The sequence below is a fragment of the Labeo rohita genome, chromosome 24 (assembly GCF_022985175.1).
Source record: "Labeo rohita strain BAU-BD-2019 chromosome 24, IGBB_LRoh.1.0, whole genome shotgun sequence".
Taxonomy (NCBI): Eukaryota; Metazoa; Chordata; class Actinopteri; order Cypriniformes; family Cyprinidae; genus Labeo; species Labeo rohita.
The window spans coordinates 11,790,352-11,811,696 of record NC_066892.1 but is presented as its reverse complement, the minus strand read 5'-3'; the positions used below and the strand labels follow the sequence as shown (position 1 = coordinate 11,811,696).

Sequence of the window (21,345 nt, the reverse complement as noted above, 5' to 3'; positions counted from 1 at the left end):
AGGTTGTACAACAACGACACACAGAAACGGCCTCTAAAAACAGAAGTAATTCTTTTATAATTAACATATCAGTGATAGAAACCTTTAAATACGGTGGAGACTCACCTCGCTCGCCGCACTCCCAATTGCCATCTTTCGCCAAGGGTCAACTAGTTGTGCCAGAGGCATCTTCACTTTTTGGAGGTTCCTTCTTTTATAAATCAAATCCAGAATAACAATTCTGAGCTACTTTGAGGAGACTATGCCTGTTTGTTTCCGCGCTCTTGTCACTGAGGGAAGAAAGCTGAGAGTCCGTTACGTGCGTAACGCATCCGAAAGCGCCGCCACCTTTTCCTCCACTCACCTCTGTCAGTCAGCGCAGCGTTTCCATAGGAATAAAATGACCGTACCCCTGATCTCGAGCCAGTCACCCTCTCTCGCCACTGTCCCCTTTTGACAGAAAAAACACGTTCACGCTCTCTATTCACTTCCGCTTCTTTCAATATAACGCATCGGATTGGCTGTTATGCTTGCCAGTCATTCTCAGAGGGCGGGGCTGAAGCTGTGAACCTCGTCATAGACGGACAGGTGAGAGCGCAGTGCATTCAATGCCATAACCTGTGATCTGAGCTCTCACGTTTTTTTTTCTTTTAGAATAATTACATTAAATTAATATAATATTTTAGCAAATCAGCACGGTCAGCAATATATAATTATCTTTACCCATTCATACACAAAATGCTTTTTTTCTTCTCCATATGCGAGTTTGTGGTTATTTTTATAGTTATTTCTAATGTCCATTCCAATGGACAGACATCGCTTTTGCTTACATTGAAATCCACTATGCACATGAATTTAGAAATCCTGCGTAGTGTGTGTAGATTCGCCAAAGCGTGGATTGATTTATAATCATCTATCATAATTTTAGGTGGCATCAAATGACATTGGAATGTGTGTAAGTGTATCTTGCCAGCTGTGATTTGACACTTGAATCACGCAGGTGGAGAGTGCGACACCTGCTGGTGAATTTATGGTCATTTCTCTTGTGTGATTCAGTGACTCAGGATTTTGCATTTATTCGGTGGCGAGCAAACTGAACAGAACTGACACAAAGTAGGCCAAAATATTAATATTTATTAATTCCACCCTTACTTATTACACATTTTAATACTATTTGAAATTCAGAATTCAGATTTTCTATAGGCAAATGCGCTAACTAACATTTGCATAAAAGTAGAGATTTAAAGTTTTGGAACTAACACCAGTTAAGCCTTTGGGATATAATTAACTGAAGAAATTACAGTATTACACTACTTTCCATGTTATTCTTTAACGCAAAGTAAGCTTATGGGCGAGACTTCCGGTTCATTAGCCGCTATAGGGAATGAACGAGAAGAATAACAAAGTGCTGTAAACTGTAAAACTGTTTGCACTACAAACCTGTGTGTTCATAATTAAAACAATACATTAAAATAATTTATAAAACACACCAATTTGCAATATCAAGCAGCAAAATCAACAGTTTTCTACAGCTAAAAATTGCTGGATGCAGATGATACCAGAAGCCAGACCCATAATATTTACATGGCCCACTCTTACAGTTAAAATAAGCTAGATAAGACATAATTAGCATTACAAATATTTTTTAATTGGTCTACATTTCATTCTGAGACCTAAATAAATAAGCTTTCCATTGATGTATAGTTTGTTAAGGACAATATGTGGCCGAGAACTATTTGAAAATATGGAATCTGAGGGTGCAAAAAAAAATTCAAAATACTGAGAAAATCACCTTTAAAATTGTCCAAATGAAGTTCTTAGCAATGCATATTACTAATCACAAATTACATTTTGATGTATTTACGGTAGGAAATTTACAAAATATCTTCATGGAACATGATTTTTACTTAATATGTTAATGATTTTTGGCATAAAAGAAAAAGCGATCATTCTGAATTATGCAGTGTATTGCTGGCTATTGCTACAAATATTTCCATGCTACTTATGACTATTTTTGTGGTCCAGGGTGTACTTTGATTTCTACTCATTTACAAGTAAAGATGATGCACTTTCATTTATTCATCATCTATTTTTCCCGTAATGTTCTAAATATTTATTGCTGTATGTTGTGCTTTGTGTTTCCTAATATATTAATAGTCTGCAAAACTGATTGCTAAATAAAGAGGCAATAACAGTGGTTACGGAATGTAACTATGACTTATGACTAAACAATTTCATCCATCTTTTTGTGCGTATAGGTTTAGGAGCAGAGCTCCTGTACTATGATAAATAAAGTGCTAAATCATCAGCTGATGGATTTCAGCCTTATCCAGGGGTTGGTGCCTCTGACCTCTAAAGGTGCATTATTGTAAAAGATGTGGTTGCACAAATCCTCCAACGGGGGTTCTGGATCAGAGGTAGCAAACTGTGTTGCTTCTTCTATCTCCTTACGAATCTCAGCATCAATGTCCTGTCATGGTTCCAACAACATAACAAGGTGATACAGTAGGTGTTGTTAACCCTTTGTTATTCATCAAAGACCTGGTATGCGTCAAGTACCTTGATTTCTTCCAGGCTAGCCATGTTGTTACTAATCATACGGTCCTTCAGCATAGTTATGGGGTCACTCTTACTACGAACTTCTTGAATTTCCTCACGTGTGCGATAACTAAAAAGAGAAAGGCATTTATTGAAAGTACAGTGAATTGTGAGCTCACTAAGCTGCCTAAAACTAAAGAGGCTAGTGGATAAGGACAGGGTTTTAAATGAACCGAGGAAGGGTGAGCGCCTGCCACAGGGGGAATGTTGAAGGTCAACCTCACCTGACCCCAGGATCGCTCATGCTGTGGCCGTGGTAACGGTATGTCTGGAGCTCCATTATTATGGGACCCTAAAGAGCACAGGCCGAACATTTGCCCGCCAGTCATAGACTGCATCTCCTATCATGTTTGTTTACAAAACTAGACTGTGGTTAAAAGAAAAGTTCCCCTCAAAATAAAAATTTGCTGTAGATTTAATTACCCTCAATGTATCCGAGATGTAAATGAGTTTTTTCATTGGAACAGATTTGGAGAAATCTAGCATAACATTACTTGCTCACCAATGGATCTGAATGGGTGCCGTCAGAATGAGGGTTCAAACAGGTGATAAAAACACTGCAATAATCCACAAGTAATCTACACGACTCCAATCCATCAATTAATGTCTTGTGAAGCAAAAGCTGTGTATTTGTAAGAAACAAATCTTAATTTCAAACAGCTTCTATCTAAAATACAAATCCTCTATCCATAATAATGCTTTATCCAGTGAAAAGTAATCTCATCTGAATCAGGAGAGAAATATGCTCAGATCAAGCACAAAGCAAAAACAGTCCAAAACAGTTTTAAACAAATATATTGGTGGATTTTGATGTAGGAGGACTTTTTCACTGGAGGAAACTGTTATTATGGATTATTGTGGTATTTTGACCAACATTTTAAAGTTAAAACGCCTTAATGGTGCATTTGTTTATTAAAAACATGGAGCTTTTCACTTCATAAGATTTTATTTGATGGACTGGAGCGGTGTGTATTACTTGTGGATTACTGTGATGTTTTTATCAGCTGTTTGGATTCTGACGGCACCCATTCACTGCAGATGATCCATTGGTGATGCATCTGTTCAGATAAAAAAACTAATTCATCTACATCTTGGATGCCCTGAGGGTGAGTAAATTGTTCATTTTTAGCTAAACTATTCCTTTAATAGAATATAGGAATCTATAACCTCTCTTCGACTTGTTAAGGAAGTGAAATATGTCACTTTTCTTTTACCTTTCCGGATCTGCAATAATCTGCTGCAAATTTGGTTGCCTCTCTCACACCGAGAACATCCATACCATCCACCTAGAGATAATCAAAGAAACAGGCTTGACTTATTTGCTCACATATGCCTTTTGTGTACCTCTGTATAAATTTGCATGCACTGGTGAACAGAAAAAGAGGGTGAGGCAAAAAAAAAAAAAAAATTACCCTCAGACCAGGAATGTAGTCTCCTCTCTTGTAATAATCTGTGCTGGCTGAGGCCCGTTCCACTGATGTCCCCATGCCATATTTATTATTCTCACAGATGAAAATACAGGGGAGTTTCCACAAAGCTGCCATGTTAAAGGACTCAAAGATCTGGCCCTGATAAAGAGATTAATCAGATAAGACATATTTCGCAACAGCAGATCGCACGCAAACCCGTGAACACATGGCGGAAAAGTTGCTCTCACCTGATTAGCAGCTCCATCCCCGTACAGAGTGACGCAAACCTCTTTCTTACCCTGATACTGGCACGCCAGGGCCACACCTGCCCCGAGAGGAACCTTCAAAACAGTAAAAGTTCGATTTAGAAATGCCTAATGTAATATTCTTTAAAGCTAAAATGAGTGCATCTCACCTGGGCACCAACAATTCCATTCCCACCATAGAAATTCTTGGCATACATGTGCATTGAGCCGCCCTTGCCTTTGGCAACACCACCTCTTCGACCTGAAATGGATTGTAAACTTGTTTAACACGTGTAAACATGTTTAAATTAAATTGTTTTTCCCCCGACAGTGCTTTTATATGAATCAGAATGCATGAAACAGCAGCACTCATGATCCAAACAAACATGCTACATGTAGCATGATCAGTTTTTGCTGTACATTAGATTGTATAATTTTAAAATTTAAGGCAACAATAGAATTGCCTGACCTTATTTTTGTGAAATTGTGCTACTAAACATAACTGCACGGAACAAAACAGGAGACGTGGGTACACCTACGCAACCATTTGTCCTGTCAACATGAAAATTGCTGTGTATGGTCTTGGTCCAAAGTGCCACAAGTGTCTATATGGACATTTGTGTATCAAAAAACATGGACACCGTTGACCAATGAAGTTTAAGCACCTGTTAGACAAGGTTAACAGAGGTCGATCGGAACGAAACTCGGTGGGCCTGTTTGACTCACAGCCCCAAAGGTCTGTGAGAAATTGGATAGAAATCTCATTCTTCAAGGGTAGATGATTTTCGCCTATACACGCGATAACCATGTCATATGAACCACTGCTGTCAATCAAATCGTTTGTTAAATGATTGAGAACATGTAAAAAGCACTACTTTGTGATTGAGCAGTTTTCTGCTCAATCTGGAAAAACACTGCAGTACAAATCTTTGAACCCTCTAGAACCATAATTATTCCAAAAATATTGAACTTTAAACTTTGGTATGCTACAACTGGGTCATTTAAAGGGGTGTGGCCAATTGTACCCAAAAGCCTATAAATCCTAAACGAAAACTCAAAACTTCATGAAACTGGTTGAGCATGTGCAATAGATGATTCTAAACAAACATGCAACATTTAATGGAAATTTTACCATAGTTGGTGCTATAACAGTCATAAGTGTTAAAAATGATCATATTTCTATGGTAAATTACCTGGACTTGCCAAAAATCCTTTTTTAAATCATTAATTTAGGTGGTTACAGCCATGTTAACACAATGTCTTATGTCTTATGTACTTAAATGCCTTAAGTCCTTCAACCCTGGTAGTCACTGCTTGCAGCTATATTTATATATATTAACACTATCATTCAAAGTTTTGGATTTGGTACGATTTTTTATTTTTGAAAGATGCTCACCAAGGATGCATTTTTTTGATCAAAAACAGTAATATTCTTAAATAATATTACAATCTAAAATAACTGTTTTCAGTTTTAATACATTTTCAGGGCTAATTTTTTCTTGTAATAGCTTTAGCAGCCTTTACTCTAGTCTTCAGTGTAACTGGTGTCACTTTAGTGTCATTTGGAAAATCTAGATTCTACTGAGCTCTCTGATAAACTGGAGGATTTCTGTTTTAATGCAGTTTTATGAAGAAAGTCCTCACCTGTGAGCTCTGCCATGATTTCTTTCACAGACACACCTCTGGTGTAGGTATAACCATGAGACCTATATGCTGTGATCAGGTGATCCGTAGGAGTGATACCAGCCTCAATGCCTACAGCACAGGCCTCCTGAAAGGTTTTAAGAGGATAGATCATTTCACAGTGGCTGTGTAAACAGTCATTATAGACTGCGAGGCATTTAGTTTAGTCTTACCTGGCCATCATAAAGATGACAGAATCCTCGTATGATTTTCTGCTTGTAAAGCTGATCTGCCTTCAGCTCCATGCGTCTCATGGTCTGCATAGTGCGGTAGTACCTGAGTCCATCCTCTCTGGTGAGCACCGTCTGCACCGAAGGGCCTTCATCCAAACGATGAAGGTCACATCTCTGAAATTAAACAAGTCTGTGAATAAACAAAATTGTTTGTGCATGCTTTTAAGCTAATGTGACAACTTTACCTTGATGTCAAAGCTGGCTTGAGGTGTCAAGTCAGCAAACGAACGTGCTGATATCACCACTCTGGAGCCCTGGAGAAGAGTGGAGTGCATTAATAAACTGGGAAAAAATCATTTTAATCATTTAGTGATACTAAGAATTGACTAAGCGTTGAAGGCCATTATGTGTACTCACAGTGAAACATGACACTAACGTACATAAAATAAACCCACAACCTATTTATTTATTTATTGAAAGAGATTAATACTTTTATTCAGCAAGGATGTATTTAATTTATCAAAGTAGCAGTAAAGACATTTAAATGGTTCCAAAATATATATTTAAAATAAATATTCAACTTTCTATTCATCAACAAATCCTGAAAAAAGTATCACGATTTTCACAAAAATATTAAGCACAACTCTTTTCAACAGTGATAATAGGAAATGTTTCTTGAGCACCAAATCAGCATAATAAAATGATTCATGATCATGTGACACTGAATTCTGGAGTAATGGCTGATGCAAATTCTGCCTTAATTTCACAGAAATAAATTACATTTTAAAATATTTTAAAACAGAAAATTGTTATTTTAAATTGTAAAAATATTTCTCAATATAATTGTTTTTACTATATTTTTAAACAAACAAATGCAGCCGTACAGCAGACATTAAAACATTTTAAAAATTCTTACAGAACCAATAATATCTAAGACCGGTTACAATTTTTAAAAGTTGTAATCATAATTTCTTAAATGAGCCATTGGCAAAACTAAATAAATAATCAAATACAATTAAATCAAATAATAATAAAAACATAATATAAAATACATAAATATTTAAAACAATAATAAATAAAAAAGTAAACATAAAAATTATTATTAACTAACACTGATTTAGCTGGTGTTTCTAGATCATATGGAGAACATAAGTGATATTAACATAATATTAACCCTAATATCTTACCTCTGACACTGTTTGGGCACCCTATAAAACAAGCAAAAAGACAGAAACCATTAATGGGGCAATACCATATTGAACTACATATTGTAAATGAAAAATAAAGATAAACATATATTGGTGCAGATACCAACTCGTACTGTGAAAAGCTAAAAATAAACTAAAGCTAAAAATAATTATAATAATTTAGCACACAGTAGAGTGACTGAATCGGGGCAGACTGCAATTTAATCAAATCATCAGTGGCTATTTAATTTACAGTAATCATGACTCTGCATTCACGGTACACCATCTACAAGGTCGATGAGACTACAGAGATCTAGTTTAGCCTCGTAAATCTTTTAATGCCTCTAAGCTAAACAGAGCTTGAATCTTTCAGTTGTTTCAGTTGTTTCATTTACAGCAAAAACATTAACACATTATGATACCTACATTTATTTTGGCACCGCCCTTAAGTGCGTTTGCAATCACTGTCAGCATGTTCTGCATGCTCCAAAAGCCCAGCCTGAGTGTGCAGGAGTGTTTTAGGAGGATTAGCCCCACACAGTGAGCTGAAGCCAGAAACACTCACACTAGCTCAGCATGGCTGAGGATTTGACCACACTCTGTTTCAAGAATTAAAGTTCAGATTAACTGTGCACAACAACAGCAATATTAACAAAACAAAAATATTAAATAAAAATTAAAGTAATATAACAATTTTAAGTCATATTATGCATGTTTGTAATAATGTGACAGATAGGGGGCAATTTTTGTATTATAAAATAAAATGAATGAATGAATAGAATAAAATAAATAAAATAAAATAAAATACAATTGAATGAATGAATGAATGAATAAATAAATAAATAAATAAATAAAGCAACTCAGGGAACAGAATGACTGACTGATTTACACTTAGATATTTTTTGACATATTTAATTTCTTATAGGAAATTATTTATACCATATAAATGAACATAAATAAATATTTCTGAGGTTTGCAAATTAAGTTACAATATTTTTGATGGTTCTAGGCGTTGTAAGCAGTAACAGGACTTTTATTTTGATGACCTGTGAAGAACGTCATTTACGGTCATGTTATTTTCGTAAAAAATATAACAGCGCCACCAAGCGATAAAGAGCAGTTATAGCATAATGTTGTATTTTCATGGATATATTTTTATTTCTCATTTTCACCCACCTGTTTGATTATGACCCTTAGTAATTAAAATGACTTCTAAATTATTTTGTAAAATGTTTTTAATATTATTTAATGATCAATATAATGTAAAATGATATAATAATACGAATAAATTTACTAAATATTTATATTTTCCCCAAAGTATAACTGTTAAATTACAAATTAATAGGTTTATATCTTATATTATGATATTGTGGTATTTCTAATTATACTTAAAATGAAGATTTTTTTTTTTTTATTGGTTTTGGCTAAGTATTGGCTACCACTTCTAAATAACATTAATATTTTATAAATATATGTTTTTTTTTTTTTTTTAAGGATTTTTTCAGGATCATTGTCATGGAAATATATCATTATATCACTCCCAACTGCATTTTGCATGCTTTTTTAAAAAGTTTAATCAAAAATCAAAATATGAAAATAAAAAAGCTAAAGAATTTTTCAAACCTAATAATGCTTTAAGGTATTGTTGAGCTTTTCCTTTAAACTGAAAACTAAAGGCTTATTTACATAATATATATGCTAAATTTAGCTCACAGAAGTAGCATATTATTTAAATATTATTCTATAATATATAATTATATAAATAATAAACAATAATAAACTAAATATTTCTATTTTTTCCAAAGTATAACTGTTATGTTACAAATTAATAAGTTTATATCTTATATTATGATACTGTAATATTTATACTTAGCAATGTCACATATAAAATTAAGATTAAAAACAATTATTTGGCACTACTTCTAAATAATATTAACATTTAAATATTTTTCTATCCGGCTTTTTTAGCCTATGAATTTTTTGTTTTATTATTATTGTTTTATTATTCAAAAATCAACTTAATATTGATTTAAGGTATTGTTGAACTTTGCCTTTAAATAGAAAACAAAGGCTTATTTACATAATATGTATGCACATAAGTAGCAGATTATTTGAATATTATCCTTTAAGACATGTCATAATGGAAATACCCGAACATTTTCGAAACAGTTCAAAGCTGGGCATGTGACCTTTATAAATGTACAAAACTCTAACCAAAAACAAGCCGAAGGAAACCGCGTTGTAAACCGCAAAATGTACAAAACAGATCAATATCACAATTAAAGATAGTAATCGTAAAAGTAATATTTTACACTATGAAAAAGCAGGCGCATGTCTCCTGTTTTACGTCAGCGGCGGAAGGTCAGCGCTCAAACGGAAGTGAGAGTCAGAGCCCATCCGCCATTGTGGAGCAGAGCAGGGTTAATATTCTCTCCAGACGTTACACAGAGTGTGAATGTTTCGGACTAACTTAAACACATCACACAGCAGTCAGCCTCCCCCAGCCGTTTGACATTCGCTGTCAGTGCCCCCCGAGAGGACCGCCGCCGACCGTTTGAAACCGGGCGAGGAGATCAACGCCTGAGAAATACGCTGTGATTATAGGGCAACCCGGAGAGAGGAAAAATAACGTGAACCCGCAGCGGTGGCAGGAGAGACCGTGGACAGTCATAACAGCGATCAGCTCAGGCTCCCGGAGGATGTCTGCGACAACTGTCGATCAGGTTCGCCAGACGGACGCGCTTCCATCTTTATAACTATATAAACATGATGGTGCATGTACAGGTAGTGGCTGTGTCTTAAAACCTAGTGAGCTGCCTACCTAGACAGCATCATTGGCGCGCTTGGAAAGAATAAACAAATTGACAGTAAGGCTCTTCATTAGGTTATAAAACACAGCCAATCATAGTCGAGTCGCTTTTCCACAAACCGAGTCTTGGATATTTGATAGCTGTTGCTGCTAGGCCGAGTCATTGTATCCATGTTCATGATAAACTAATGTGTTTTTTTGTGTTTTTGTCACTGTCTGCACACTGCCAACGCAAAATCAGAGACCTAAAGGACAAGGAAACAAAGGTATGTGATGAAAAGACTCATTTTCTGTCCACTTTAAAAGGACTGTACACTAAAAAAAATGAAAGTTCTGTCATTTCCTCACGCTCGTGTTGTTATAAACATGTGACTTTGTTTCTTCTGTGGAGCCGACACCTTCAGTCAACCTTCACTTTCATTACATCTTTTTTTCATGACAAAAATGAATGGTGACTGAGGCTGTCCTTCAGCCAAGGAAAGCCAAATGAACAACATGTGGATGAGAGCTGTCTCTTTAAGGGTGTTTGGATGTGTTTCTCACTTGTGTGCATTTATAAATAGTCACTCCTTCTGTGAATCATATTTTATGTAGTAGACCAGTCTTGATGTTAATCTAACTCTCTCTGTGCCTTCGTAGTTCTGACATTGAATGATGAAGCAATTTACTGTTTTAAATATGTAGCAGGAACTTTTTCAAATCATTTCCAAGTGCAGTTTACTTCTGCTGTGTCTCATTATTTATTATCAACATCATAGTGGATTGAACTAAGTAAAAGTAACTGACACACTGTCTCTGTCTGTCTTTGGTATAATTTTGCTCAGTGCAAAACGGTTCGATGCATCAGAAGGATGCTGTAAATGATGATGACTTTGACAATTACCTGAGCAGCCAGACAAATCAGGTGAGTTTTTATGTTTATACTGGCAAATAAGTATGTTGTTATTGACGTTTTTATAATTTCACTGCAGTTTTACATTAAACTAAAGTAAACAAATACCCGACCTCTTCCATATTTTATTATTTATTGATACTTATTGTCTGTATTATGTACTACCATTCAAAAGTAAGTGGTCTGTGAGATTTTTTTGAGAATTTTTTTTTTAAGAAGTCTCATACTCACCAAAGCTGCATTTAATGGTAATATTTTGAAATATTATTGTAATTTCTTTAGTGTCACATGATCCTTCAGAAATCCATATAATATGCTCAAGAAACTTTTTTTATTATCAATGTTGAAATCAGTTGTGCTGCTTAATATTTTTGTGGAAATTGTGATGCATGTTTTTCAAGGTTCTTTGATCAATAAAAATGTTGAAACAGCATTTGAAAAATAGAAATTGTTTCATTTTTGATCAATATAATGCATCCTTGGTGAATAAAAGAACTGAACTTTCACCTACTACATTCTTGCGTCACATCTTTTTTTAGCCATTTGTTTGTTACATCATCATTACTGACTTATGTCTAATTACCCCCTACAGAGTAATAGCTACCCACCAATGTCTGATCCCTACATGCCCAGCTATTATGCTCCCTCTATCGGATTCCCTTACTCTTTGGGAGAGGCTGCTTGGTCCACCGCAGGAGACCCGCCTATGCCGTACCTGACCACGTATGGACAGATGAGCAATGGCGAGCATCACTTCATTCCTGATGGAGTCTTCAGCCAGCCTGGTGCTTTAGGCAACACGCCCCCTTTTCTCAGCCAACACGGATTTAACTTCTTTCCTGGAAATGCAGACTTTTCCACCTGGGGCACCAGTGGTTCTCAGGGACAGTCTACGCAGAGTTCAGCATACAGCAGCAGTTATGGATATCCCCCGAGCTCATTGGGCCGGGCCATTGCTGATGGACAGGCCGGATTCGGCAGCGACACGCAACTTAGTAAAGTTCCAGGGCTCAGTAGTATCGATCAGGGAATGGCCGGGCTCAAGCTCGGCTCCGACATGTCGGCCGTTACGAAAACGGTCGGTTCTCCTTTAGGTGGGACGGCGGGGATGAGCAGCATGGCTGCCAACAGCATGCCACCCGTCAGCTCCTCCGCACCAAAACCCACTTCGTGGGCTGCCATCGCGAGGAAACCGGCGAAACCTCAGCCCAAGCTGAAGGCAAAGCCCAACATGGGTTTGGGAAGCGGCGCCACGATTCCTCCCCCACCGATAAAGCATAACATGAACATTGGGACCTGGGAAGACAAAGGCTCCATCACCAAACCCCCTCTTGCGCAGCAGATGCTGCCACCTCAACCCTTGGTGCAGCAGCAACTTTTGGCCCAACCACCAATGCTGCAAAGTCCATTGCCTCCTCAGCCCCAACCCCAACACCAGCAGCTCCAGCTACAATCTCCCCAGCACCCTCAACAGCTGCCCCCCGGTCCTCCCCACCCTCACCACCACTCGCAACCAGGTCCTCCACAGCCCATGCACCCACCTCAGGCGCAGAACCCCCCACCCCAAAACCGCTGGGTGGCTCCTCGGAACCGAGGAACCACATTTAACCAGAACAGCGGCGTGGAGAACTTTGGCCTTGGGACGGGAGTCCCCATGAGCTCGTCACCTTCTTCCAGTGAGGTTCACCCCGTGCTGGAGAAGCTCAAGGCCCTCAACAATTACAACCCCAAAGACTTTGACTGGAACTTGAAAAACGGACGGGTCTTTATCATCAAGAGCTACTCTGAGGACGACATCCACCGTTCCATCAAGTACTCGATCTGGTGCAGCACAGAGCACGGAAACAAGCGCCTGGACGGCGCCTACCGCTCGCTCGGTGCCAAAGGTCCACTGTACCTGCTCTTTAGCGTCAACGGCAGCGGACACTTCTGCGGCGTGGCCGAGATGAAGTCAACCGTGGACTATAACGCCTACGCCGGCGTCTGGTCCCAGGATAAGTGGAAGGGCAAGTTTGAGGTGAAATGGATCTTTGTTAAGGACGTGCCCAATAACCAGCTGCGGCACATTCGCTTAGAAAACAATGACAACAAGCCTGTCACCAACTCCAGGGACACTCAGGAAGTGCCCCTAGAGAAGGCAAAGCAAGTGCTTAAAATTATTGCGACTTTCAAGCATACCACCTCAATCTTTGACGATTTTGCACATTACGAAAAGCGGCAGGAGGAAGAGGAAGCCATGCGAAGGGTAAGCGCAGCTTTCTGCCACTCTTCACAATAGCAGAAAGCAGGCACTGCACATTCAGATCTCGTAAACATTGTTACGTTTTAGTGCTGTCAGCATGTCCATCCATTTCCAAAAGTAGTTTTTTTATATAGCAAGTGTTTCGGTCTCTCTTGCGTTTCAGAAATAGGCAGCAGCAAGACAAAAACAGTGCATTCAGTCATAATTAGAAATGAAATGTTTGATCTGGTAACCCAGTACATCATTACTGGCGCTCTTGTAATAAGTTGTTTGTGCTGTTGCCTAACACAGCTTGTGCATAACACATTTCCCCTATATTTCAATTAACTCAACTGCTAAGTCTCAGAAGATAGGTATTGTGAAATAAATGGTTCTTTAAAAAAAATAAAAAAATAAAAAGTCTATGACCGTTTATTGATGAAAGGCTGGCGTCGAGCTGTGACGCCAATCAGCGTCTCTGCTCAAACAGCAGGCAGATGTCCCATTAATAGATTGAACTTACATCATTTCCTGTCCAACCAACACAAATAATTGATGTCTCTGCCCCTTTCCTCGGCACCAGCTGCTTTTTATCCTTGTATGTTAGTTATGAAAACAGATCAAATTTCACATGATTTATCAGGTCAGACCTTTAAAGATGTATTGTGTCTTGCATTTGAACAAACAGAGTCATTTTGTAACTCATCGTAATTGAGCTTAAACTTGTTTGGAAGTTGTTTGACGCTGCAAGGTTTAGTACCTACACTAAACTCATTGACCCAGCTTACTCACTTTAGAGTTTTGGGAGTGACTCCCAAACTTGTGATGGTTTACGTGGTGATAACCATTGCAATGTTTTGCCGTCACGTGCCTGTATAAACATGAATGCCAGCAGTTTTTTAGTTTTAGATTTTCTGACCAAAGCTACCAGAAATGTTTTTGTCCAGCAATTGTTAATAAACTTCAGCTGAACAGAGTTCTGTGTTTAATGCGTGTTAAGCTGCTGCTTTTACTCCTGTGAATAACCAAATTGTGAATTGACTGAATTTAGTTGCTGCATTTATATGGCCTGTAAGCAGCACTGCAACTCCATCGGCCTTGTTACATCAGCATGTCATTTGTATTCAGCTGATTGAGTATTTGTCACTTACACAATATATGTGCATTGTTACGTAACCCACTTTTAAGATGAATTGTTAGTCAAAAACATAAATGGAAAAATTGCAATCAAAATGGCGCTTGGTCTAATCAAGGTGTCTTGTTGTACTAGCTTTTTTTCGTGAGAGATTATCAAACCTCAAATTAAGTTTTTTTTTTTTTTTTTTTTTTTTTTTTTTTTTTTTTTTCCAAATCTCATTTTCTTTCTATTTCATTACCTTGCCAATCATGTGTAGATTGCCAAAGCCATAATAAAATCAAGTATTTAAATTAAAAAGGTCTCCAAGGCCTCTGGTTTAATTTGTGAAATCTAATGCTTTATTGCTTTATTTAACCTAATGAAGTGGTCTTAATCTGTGGCATACAGCAGTGTATATAGAAAATAAATTTATTATATTGAAAATTAAAATATTTATTTTATATAGCATGGTGCGGTGCATTTATAAATGTGTGATGTTTTACTGCAATTATTTTTATTTTTATTAAAAATCTTAAGCATTTAAGAATGATGAGCTAATGAATTCTAATCTATTCTGTCAGTCTGCTTCATTGACATTTTGACAACTGATCTAGTCATCAGTCAACAGTGAGCTGTAAAATCACTATAGTCTTAATGGTACTAAATCACATTTATGGATTATAGCATTTATTAACTGGTAACCACTTCTTGAGTATACACCTAACAAATGAAATTTCCAATGTCATCTGTTGTAAATCTTGAATGTTTTTGAGCACAGACTTAAGTTTGGTCTCTTCTTTTTTTTTAAAGACGACAATAATTGTAGATTATTGCTCAAGTGAAAGGTTTAAAAAAAATTTAAAATGTATTATTATGAGAAATTTTTACATTTTCAAAAGATCTGTTTTATTCTAAAACTGCAAGAAAAGCAATAAATCTAATTAAGTTGTGTTCCAAATTTAAGATCTCAAAAAGAAAAAAAAATTGCTTCCAATTTACTTCCAATGCACCCATTTTTGGGTTGTGAACAGTACAACAGAACAAGTTTTTACAGAGCCATTTAACTTTTTCTAATCACATCCATGATTTTGTGTGTGTTTGCATCACAAATGCCAAAACCTTTACTAAGTTACATACTATTCAGATTTAGTAAAAAAAAAAAAAAAATAAAATAAAAATACAGAGTTCTGGCATGAAACTCTAGATGGCGCAGTCCGATAGATCTAGCTCAATCTGACCTGGTGACAACATTGGCAGCTGATTGGTTCTCTCCTGTATCGGTAGCCAATGAGCTTACTGCTCAATATTCAAATTCCTGGCTTTTGTTTGCTGTAGCAGTTTGCGGCACACTTCAGAAACCCTCCACCTTCCCCAGCTCCACCTGTATAGATCTGCTACGGGGTGATTCATGTATGCTATATGGCGGGTTATTCATATGTGTTACATATTCCTTAAAGACCAAATACATTAACATTGTCATGTACATTACCATGACAATCACTCCGAGAGTTGTCATGACAGAAATAAATATATATTTTAAAGTCAAAAATGACCAAACAGCACAATAGGGTTAAAGGAATAGTAGACAGAAAAATGAAATTTTGCTGAAAATGTATTCATGTTCAGGCCATACAACATGTAAATGAGTTTGTTTCTTCATTGGAACAGATTTGGAGAAATTTAGCATTACATCAGCACACCAATGGATCCTCTGCAGTGAATAGGTGCCGTCAGTCCAGACAGCTGATAAAAACATCACAGGAAACCACACAACGGTCAAAGTGAAAGCAAAAAGCATGTCTGTAATAAAAACAAATCCATGCTTAAGACATTTTTAACTTTACAACCATTGCTTCTGGCTAAAATACGAGTCCTTTGTCCAAGATATTGATTACTGAAAAATACTGAAAAACTACCTTAGTCTGAATCATGACAGAAATATGCACAGATCAAGCACTGGTAACAAGCAAATACAGTTTTAAACTAAAATATCAGTGGATTTAAAACACCATGATACATTTTTTTTTCAGACATTAATTGATGGACTGGAGTTGTGTGTATTACTTATGGATTATTCTGATGTTTTATCAGTTGTTTGAACTCTTACTCTGACGGCACCCATTCACTGCAGGGGATCCACTGTTGAGCAAGTGATGTAAGATAAAAACATGGTTATTTGAGGAAATTTGCTGGCCACAGTGGTCCTAGACTTCAAACTGACACCTACTGGTGTATTTGAGTTGCTTTGAGTTTGAGTTTTCAGTTACTGTGTTATTATAGAATTACCCTGCTCACAAGCATATTTCTCATGCACGAATAATTATTCTCCAATCCAATATCTCCAAAACAGGTTACTAAGATGAAGTGAGCAGTATTCAGCTGCTCATATAGAATCTATCATGTGGCACAACCACCCTAATGGAGCATAAAATGTCTTTTATGTAACCGACATCTTCAACATTTGTCAGAAATATTACTACTTTTAAAATTTCTTTTAAATGTGAAATGTTTTACTCTCTGCATGTCAGAGAGATCTAATCAGCCTCATACTGTTCGGAAACCACTGGCTGAATCAGCAGTTTAGATACTCAACCGCAAACTCATTTTTACAGTTACATGTATCAGTATTGCATCAAGATGTTGGACCTGCATCTTCAGCAAACCAACATTTAAAACCTTTTCAGCTTAGATCCTTTTTTTTTTTTAATTTAAAAAATCTTATTTAGTTGATTTGACAATTTTAAATATATAATTATCTGCTCATTTGACTATTTTTACATTTAGATTAAGTCATTTTTCATACAGTGAACTTTGGAATCATAATGTTAGCATTTTACATTTTTTTCATTATTTAGACAAAATGGAATTTTATATATAGGCTATTTCATGACAATTATGATCAGCTAATAAAAATCAGTTTAAGCAGTTTATACTGATTTCATAAGCAACCGACATGCAGTAAGTGTTTTTAAAGACTTCCATGTCTGTAAGTTAAAACTAAACTATCTTAGTAACAGACAAAGATCATCTTAATGCATCTATGTTCCATTTAATCATCTAATTATGTCTCTTTTCTCTCTTTCTCTTTCTTTACAGGAGCGAAATAGAAATAAACAGTAGGTTTACAGAGATCTCCTTGGTAGAACGTCAACACTAATGATGTAGAACCTTAAATATTGTGTAACCTCAGAGGAAGAATGAGGTTCTGCCGTATTTTTTCTGCTGAAAACGATGTACGAACACTTAAATCACGACAGTGGACTTTTCTGCGTCAACTTCTGATGGATCTGCCCTTTCGCTCAAGTCTCGCACGAAACGGAAAGAAAATCACTCACGTAAACTGTATCTTAAAGCACTTTCAGCCCTTCTAAAAGCTTCTACCAGTACCCTTAACTATCATTGGACATCTGTTTGGTATTAACTGACTAACCAGTGTAGTTGGTTCTGAGGATTTCAATCGTATTTGTAGGCTTATTGTTTTGTCTTGTTTTTGTTTTGGTAAATCATTTAAATTTTAGCGCTCTATAAATTTGAGCACACTCAGAGGAGATGAGAATTATGTATCCAAGGAAAGAAAAATCTTTACTTGAATTTACGTGAAGCTGTAAAAAAACGTAATTGAGGCACATTTTACGTTCGATATTGTAGACTGCCTCCAGAGTAGCCGTTTCACCTTTGTGTATCAGCATCTGTTTCTGTGTACCAAATAATAGTTTCGCAGCCAATGCACTTTTTTTCTGTATTTTTTTTGTTTGGTTGGTTGTTGTTTTTTTTTCCTGCAATCTTGTCATTCAAAAGTGCATTTGTTATAGGAGAAACCTGCTCAGAAATATGCCATAAGTTCCTCTGAAGTCCGTCATCCTCAGACGTAACCAGGCCTGATGTTCAGGAGAACCTCTTTAACGCTTTTTTGGACTGATCAGGATTCTAATCTGCTGCTAATCTGGATTCAGTCCGACTTGCTGAAGCTCAGTGAGAACGTGTCAGTTTTCTCCTATAGGTGACTCACTAGCTAAAATAAACATTATCCATGTTTAGCGATGCCACGTTTCGAGTTTTTCCTTTCAGAATGTCCTTTTTTAATTGAGCGCGAGACATATTGTCCAAATTCGCATTTGCATGAGAACTTTAGGTTTTGCTGTTTGCAACTATGTATTGAGCATTATTCTGAGGCCATGCAAATGAAACAATCTATTTAGGTCTTGATTATATTTGATTGATTGAATGAATGATAAAAGTAGGATTTTGTTGCTATGGCCTGATGTTACAGGATACCGGTGTCTTGAGATCACACTTCTCCCCCCCCATAAGACTTGATCTTTTCTAACATCTGTGAGTAATGCAAAGTAATTACAGTCTTTGCTATTTCCTGTTTGTTCACTGGAAGCTGCCTTCTACACAGACCGCATTAGGCTGTTCTTGCTTCAGGAGGTTTTGGGTAAGAAGAACTGGACCTAGGAATCTGGGTTCACGTTTTACAGTCAATCGAAATCAGCGGGACAACGATGCTGCTGCAAAAAGAGACGCCTTCCGTTCCCTTCCTCTGTGTGCTTTGGTTTAAGGCCATGTTTGTATAGGTTACTGTAAATTGATGCTTCTTAATGATGCTGATGCTAGCTGAGGTATGATGTGATTAATCTGATTTGAAAAATAAATATAGATTTATGGAAATGGATTCTGAAGATTGTCTTGACTGCAGCAGGTTTGGTTTTATGTATGGCTTTGAAAATGCATCTAAATGTAGATATAACATCGTGATTGATTATGGACTATTTTACCTAGAGATGTTGTGTTTAATGGATCATCCATTAGGTGGCGCTATTGGCCAATACATTTCAGTTCTAGTGGCTGAAGCGCTCTAGAAAAGCTTGAGCTGTAAAAGACTTATTTGGTTTTTCCTTTTTCCCTTAAATCCTTCAATTTCCTAAGCAATCTGAAATTTATATTGAGATGAACAGATGTAAATAACTACATTAGAAGAAATCATTAATGAACCCTGTATCTGGGCAAACAGACTAATTAAATAAACACAAAAACTATGTAAAGAAACAAAAATACAGAATACCTAATGCCTCTGTGGTGAGGCAGGATAACTTAAATTTATTTACATTTCTACATTATTATTAATTGAATTATATCATTGTTTTAATAATATAACAAAATACAAATACAAAACATACAAATCAAATCAAGATGTTAGTTGAAATCTTAGTTCTTGTTTCGTTTTAAACAAATTTCTAGAATAAAATTAAAATTAATAAAATTGTGGTTAATTAATATATTAACTCAGTTTCTGTTTCTCAACTGACCGTTTGCAAAAGGCTTGATTGACAGGCGATCTGACCAATCATAACACCGAATCCGCTATCTTGTCCGACAAACAAATATGACCGGTGGATTAAAACTTGAAAAATGTTGTGTACTGACGTATTGACGGTTGAAATAATACGTTTTAATATTCACTTCGTGCTTTAAGTAGATATGAAAAGATGAGCGGTTCACGTGCAGCCAGAACTGAGGCAATGCAGTGTCACGTGTCACGATACATTAAAGAGACACAAAACGGTATTTACTATTTGAATTTCTTCAAAATGACAAAATTTGAAAGCGGAGACCTTGTTTCATACCAAAAGTAACCTACTCTGTTTTGTTTGTCAGCGTGTTGTCAGTTTCCCCTGCTCTACAATGTATTTTTTACGGCGTGAGAACATGATGTGTAATGTGAGAGTGGCATAGCTTGTCGGACATAGCGACAGTAACTAAGAAGGATGTTTTTATATTTCTCAGGCCCTGCCCACAACTGCTGACGATCTGTCTTGTATTTGCATATTTTCGTGCAGATGTTATTAGTTTTGTATTTGGATGTAAAAGTAAACATATTAGTCTTAATTTTCTCTCACTGTCAGAGTCACTGAGAATGCAATGAATTAGTTTTGTTTTTAATGGTAATGTGCCCCAAATACACCTAAATACAATTATGTGTACGCAAATCATTTTCCTCCAGACTGCTTTCTGAATGAGGGACAATTCAAGGCTTTGCTAAAAAGTTAGAAATCAAGGATGGATCCATACCCGCTGTTTGTGATCAAGCTGTACCTTCAGAAGAAGTAAGTGTAATGCTTTATACTTCTTATGATTATTTGCAGGAAACTTCAACAACTTCATGAAAGAGAGGGGCGGGGTGAGCAGTAGCTCATTAGCAATTAAAGAGACATGCGCTGAAACAGTTTACTGCAGGGCTCTAAAGTGCAACTAAAAACTACTGCGTGCAACTATAAAAAAAATATTTAGGAGCGCGAGTGCGACTGACCCGATCAGCATTTTTGTGTTTACGCTGAGCGGAGCTTCAAAGTTTTCTATGTGTTTTTCCAATGTTGAGTAATGTATCACAGACATATCTCACAAATTCTTTCGTAAACAAAGTGTAGAAAGAGTGTAAATAAGAAATTCATTGTGCAGTGTAGAGAGTTTCATTGATTATAATGGAACTTTGTGAGATCGTGATGAACTAATATGAGTGGCAGCTTTTAATAATTTTTAAGGGAGTTTGTAAATGAGATATTGATTTAATACAACAGTTAAATAAACAAGAAGTTAGTACTGAGTGACTTACATTGTCTGACTATAACACTATTGCTTGATTTTGCTCTATTTCGTCGTCAAAAATACTTAGAGACAAGTCACAACTGAGCTGCTGCACATCTCTATTCAAACACAGCGGCGTTTCGTTTATGAATGAACATGCATTTTTAAAACGAATCTAGTGAGTCTATTGATTCAGTTTCCCATTTATAAAGCCAGTCACTTGCTATATTCCTAAATAAATTAGCCGTTTGAAAGAATCAAATGAATGAATGAATCAGTAATTAAATCAGTGACCTGCCGCCACCTACTGGCAGTTTTAGTTTATTTTTGGCGTTTTTATGCCTTTTATTAGATAGGACAGTGTAGGTGGACAGGAAGCGGACTGGGAAAGAGAGAAGAGGGTGGGATCAGGAAAGGTCCACGAGCCGGGATTCGAACTCGGGACGG

General features: G+C 36.6%; 3 protein-coding genes across 6 annotated transcripts in view; 1 reads left to right on the top strand and 2 right to left on the bottom strand.

Annotated features, from left to right (window-relative positions):
• Positions 1 to 447, bottom strand: part of rps6ka3b (ribosomal protein S6 kinase, polypeptide 3b) — a 50,505-nt gene extending 50,058 nt beyond the window's left edge. The window contains exons 1-2 of one of the 2 annotated variants that reach the window (XM_051098180.1): positions 344 to 442; positions 106 to 269 (exon numbers count right to left, since the gene is read on the bottom strand). In XM_051098180.1, coding sequence (XP_050954137.1) covers positions 106 to 168 — 63 coding nt within the window. In that variant the 5' untranslated portion in view covers positions 169 to 269; positions 344 to 442. Of the gene's footprint in view, positions 1 to 105 lie in introns of both variants that reach the window. The other variant, XM_051098179.1, reaches the window with a different exon arrangement.
• Positions 448 to 1,075: 628 nt separating this feature from the next.
• pdha1b (pyruvate dehydrogenase E1 subunit alpha 1b) lies at positions 1,076 to 7,966 on the bottom strand. Of its 2 annotated transcripts, XM_051097616.1 has the most exons (12): positions 7,701 to 7,966; positions 7,275 to 7,295; positions 6,333 to 6,401; positions 6,088 to 6,261; positions 5,876 to 6,002; positions 4,402 to 4,493; positions 4,235 to 4,327; positions 3,990 to 4,145; positions 3,792 to 3,863; positions 2,802 to 2,869; positions 2,539 to 2,647; positions 1,076 to 2,449 (listed from the first exon to the last, which is right to left on the bottom strand). In XM_051097616.1, the coding sequence occupies exons 1-12, from the start codon at positions 7,755 to 7,757 to the stop codon at positions 2,285 to 2,287; spliced, it is 1,203 nt and encodes a 400-aa protein (XP_050953573.1). In that variant the 5' UTR covers positions 7,758 to 7,966; the 3' UTR covers positions 1,076 to 2,284. The 2 variants fall into 2 exon arrangements, 1 of the variants encoding a protein (XP_050953573.1); XR_007825600.1 differs by lacking the exon at positions 2,802 to 2,869 and having other exon boundaries at positions 2,410 to 2,449.
• A 1,635-nt stretch (positions 7,967 to 9,601) lies between these two features.
• Positions 9,602 to 18,988, top strand: ythdf3 (YTH N6-methyladenosine RNA binding protein F3). Of its 2 annotated transcripts, XM_051098571.1 has the most exons (5): positions 9,604 to 9,997; positions 10,325 to 10,349; positions 10,908 to 10,987; positions 11,568 to 13,220; positions 17,410 to 18,988. In XM_051098571.1, the coding sequence occupies exons 1-5, from the start codon at positions 9,974 to 9,976 to the stop codon at positions 17,431 to 17,433; spliced, it is 1,806 nt and encodes a 601-aa protein (XP_050954528.1). In that variant the 5' UTR covers positions 9,604 to 9,973; the 3' UTR covers positions 17,434 to 18,988. The 2 variants fall into 2 exon arrangements, with proteins under 2 accessions (XP_050954527.1, XP_050954528.1); XM_051098570.1 differs by having other exon boundaries at positions 9,602 to 9,997; positions 11,568 to 17,458.
• The last annotated feature ends 2,357 nt before the right edge of the window (positions 18,989 to 21,345 follow it).

What these genes read in the sequence shown, in the direction of transcription:
- pdha1b (XM_051097616.1), bottom strand. Translation starts at nt 7,757, where the DNA reads ATGCAGAACATGCTGACAGTGATTGCAAACGCACTTAAGGGCGGTGCC. An exon ending in AATCATGGCAGAGCTCACAG is followed by an intron (nt 4,494 to 5,875) that starts GTGAGGACTTTC and finishes AATCCATTTCAG; the next exon opens with GTCGAAGAGGTGGTGTTGCC. An exon ending in GGGATGGAGCTGCTAATCAG is followed by an intron (nt 4,146 to 4,234) that starts GTGAGAGCAACT and finishes TCTCTTTATCAG; the next exon opens with GGCCAGATCTTTGAGTCCTT.
- ythdf3 (XM_051098570.1), top strand. Translation starts at nt 9,974, where the DNA reads ATGTCTGCGACAACTGTCGATCAG. An exon ending in CTGCGACAACTGTCGATCAG is followed by an intron (nt 9,998 to 10,324) that starts GTTCGCCAGACG and finishes ACGCAAAATCAG; the next exon opens with AGACCTAAAGGACAAGGAAA. An exon ending in TGAGCAGCCAGACAAATCAG is followed by an intron (nt 10,988 to 11,567) that starts GTGAGTTTTTAT and finishes TACCCCCTACAG; the next exon opens with AGTAATAGCTACCCACCAAT.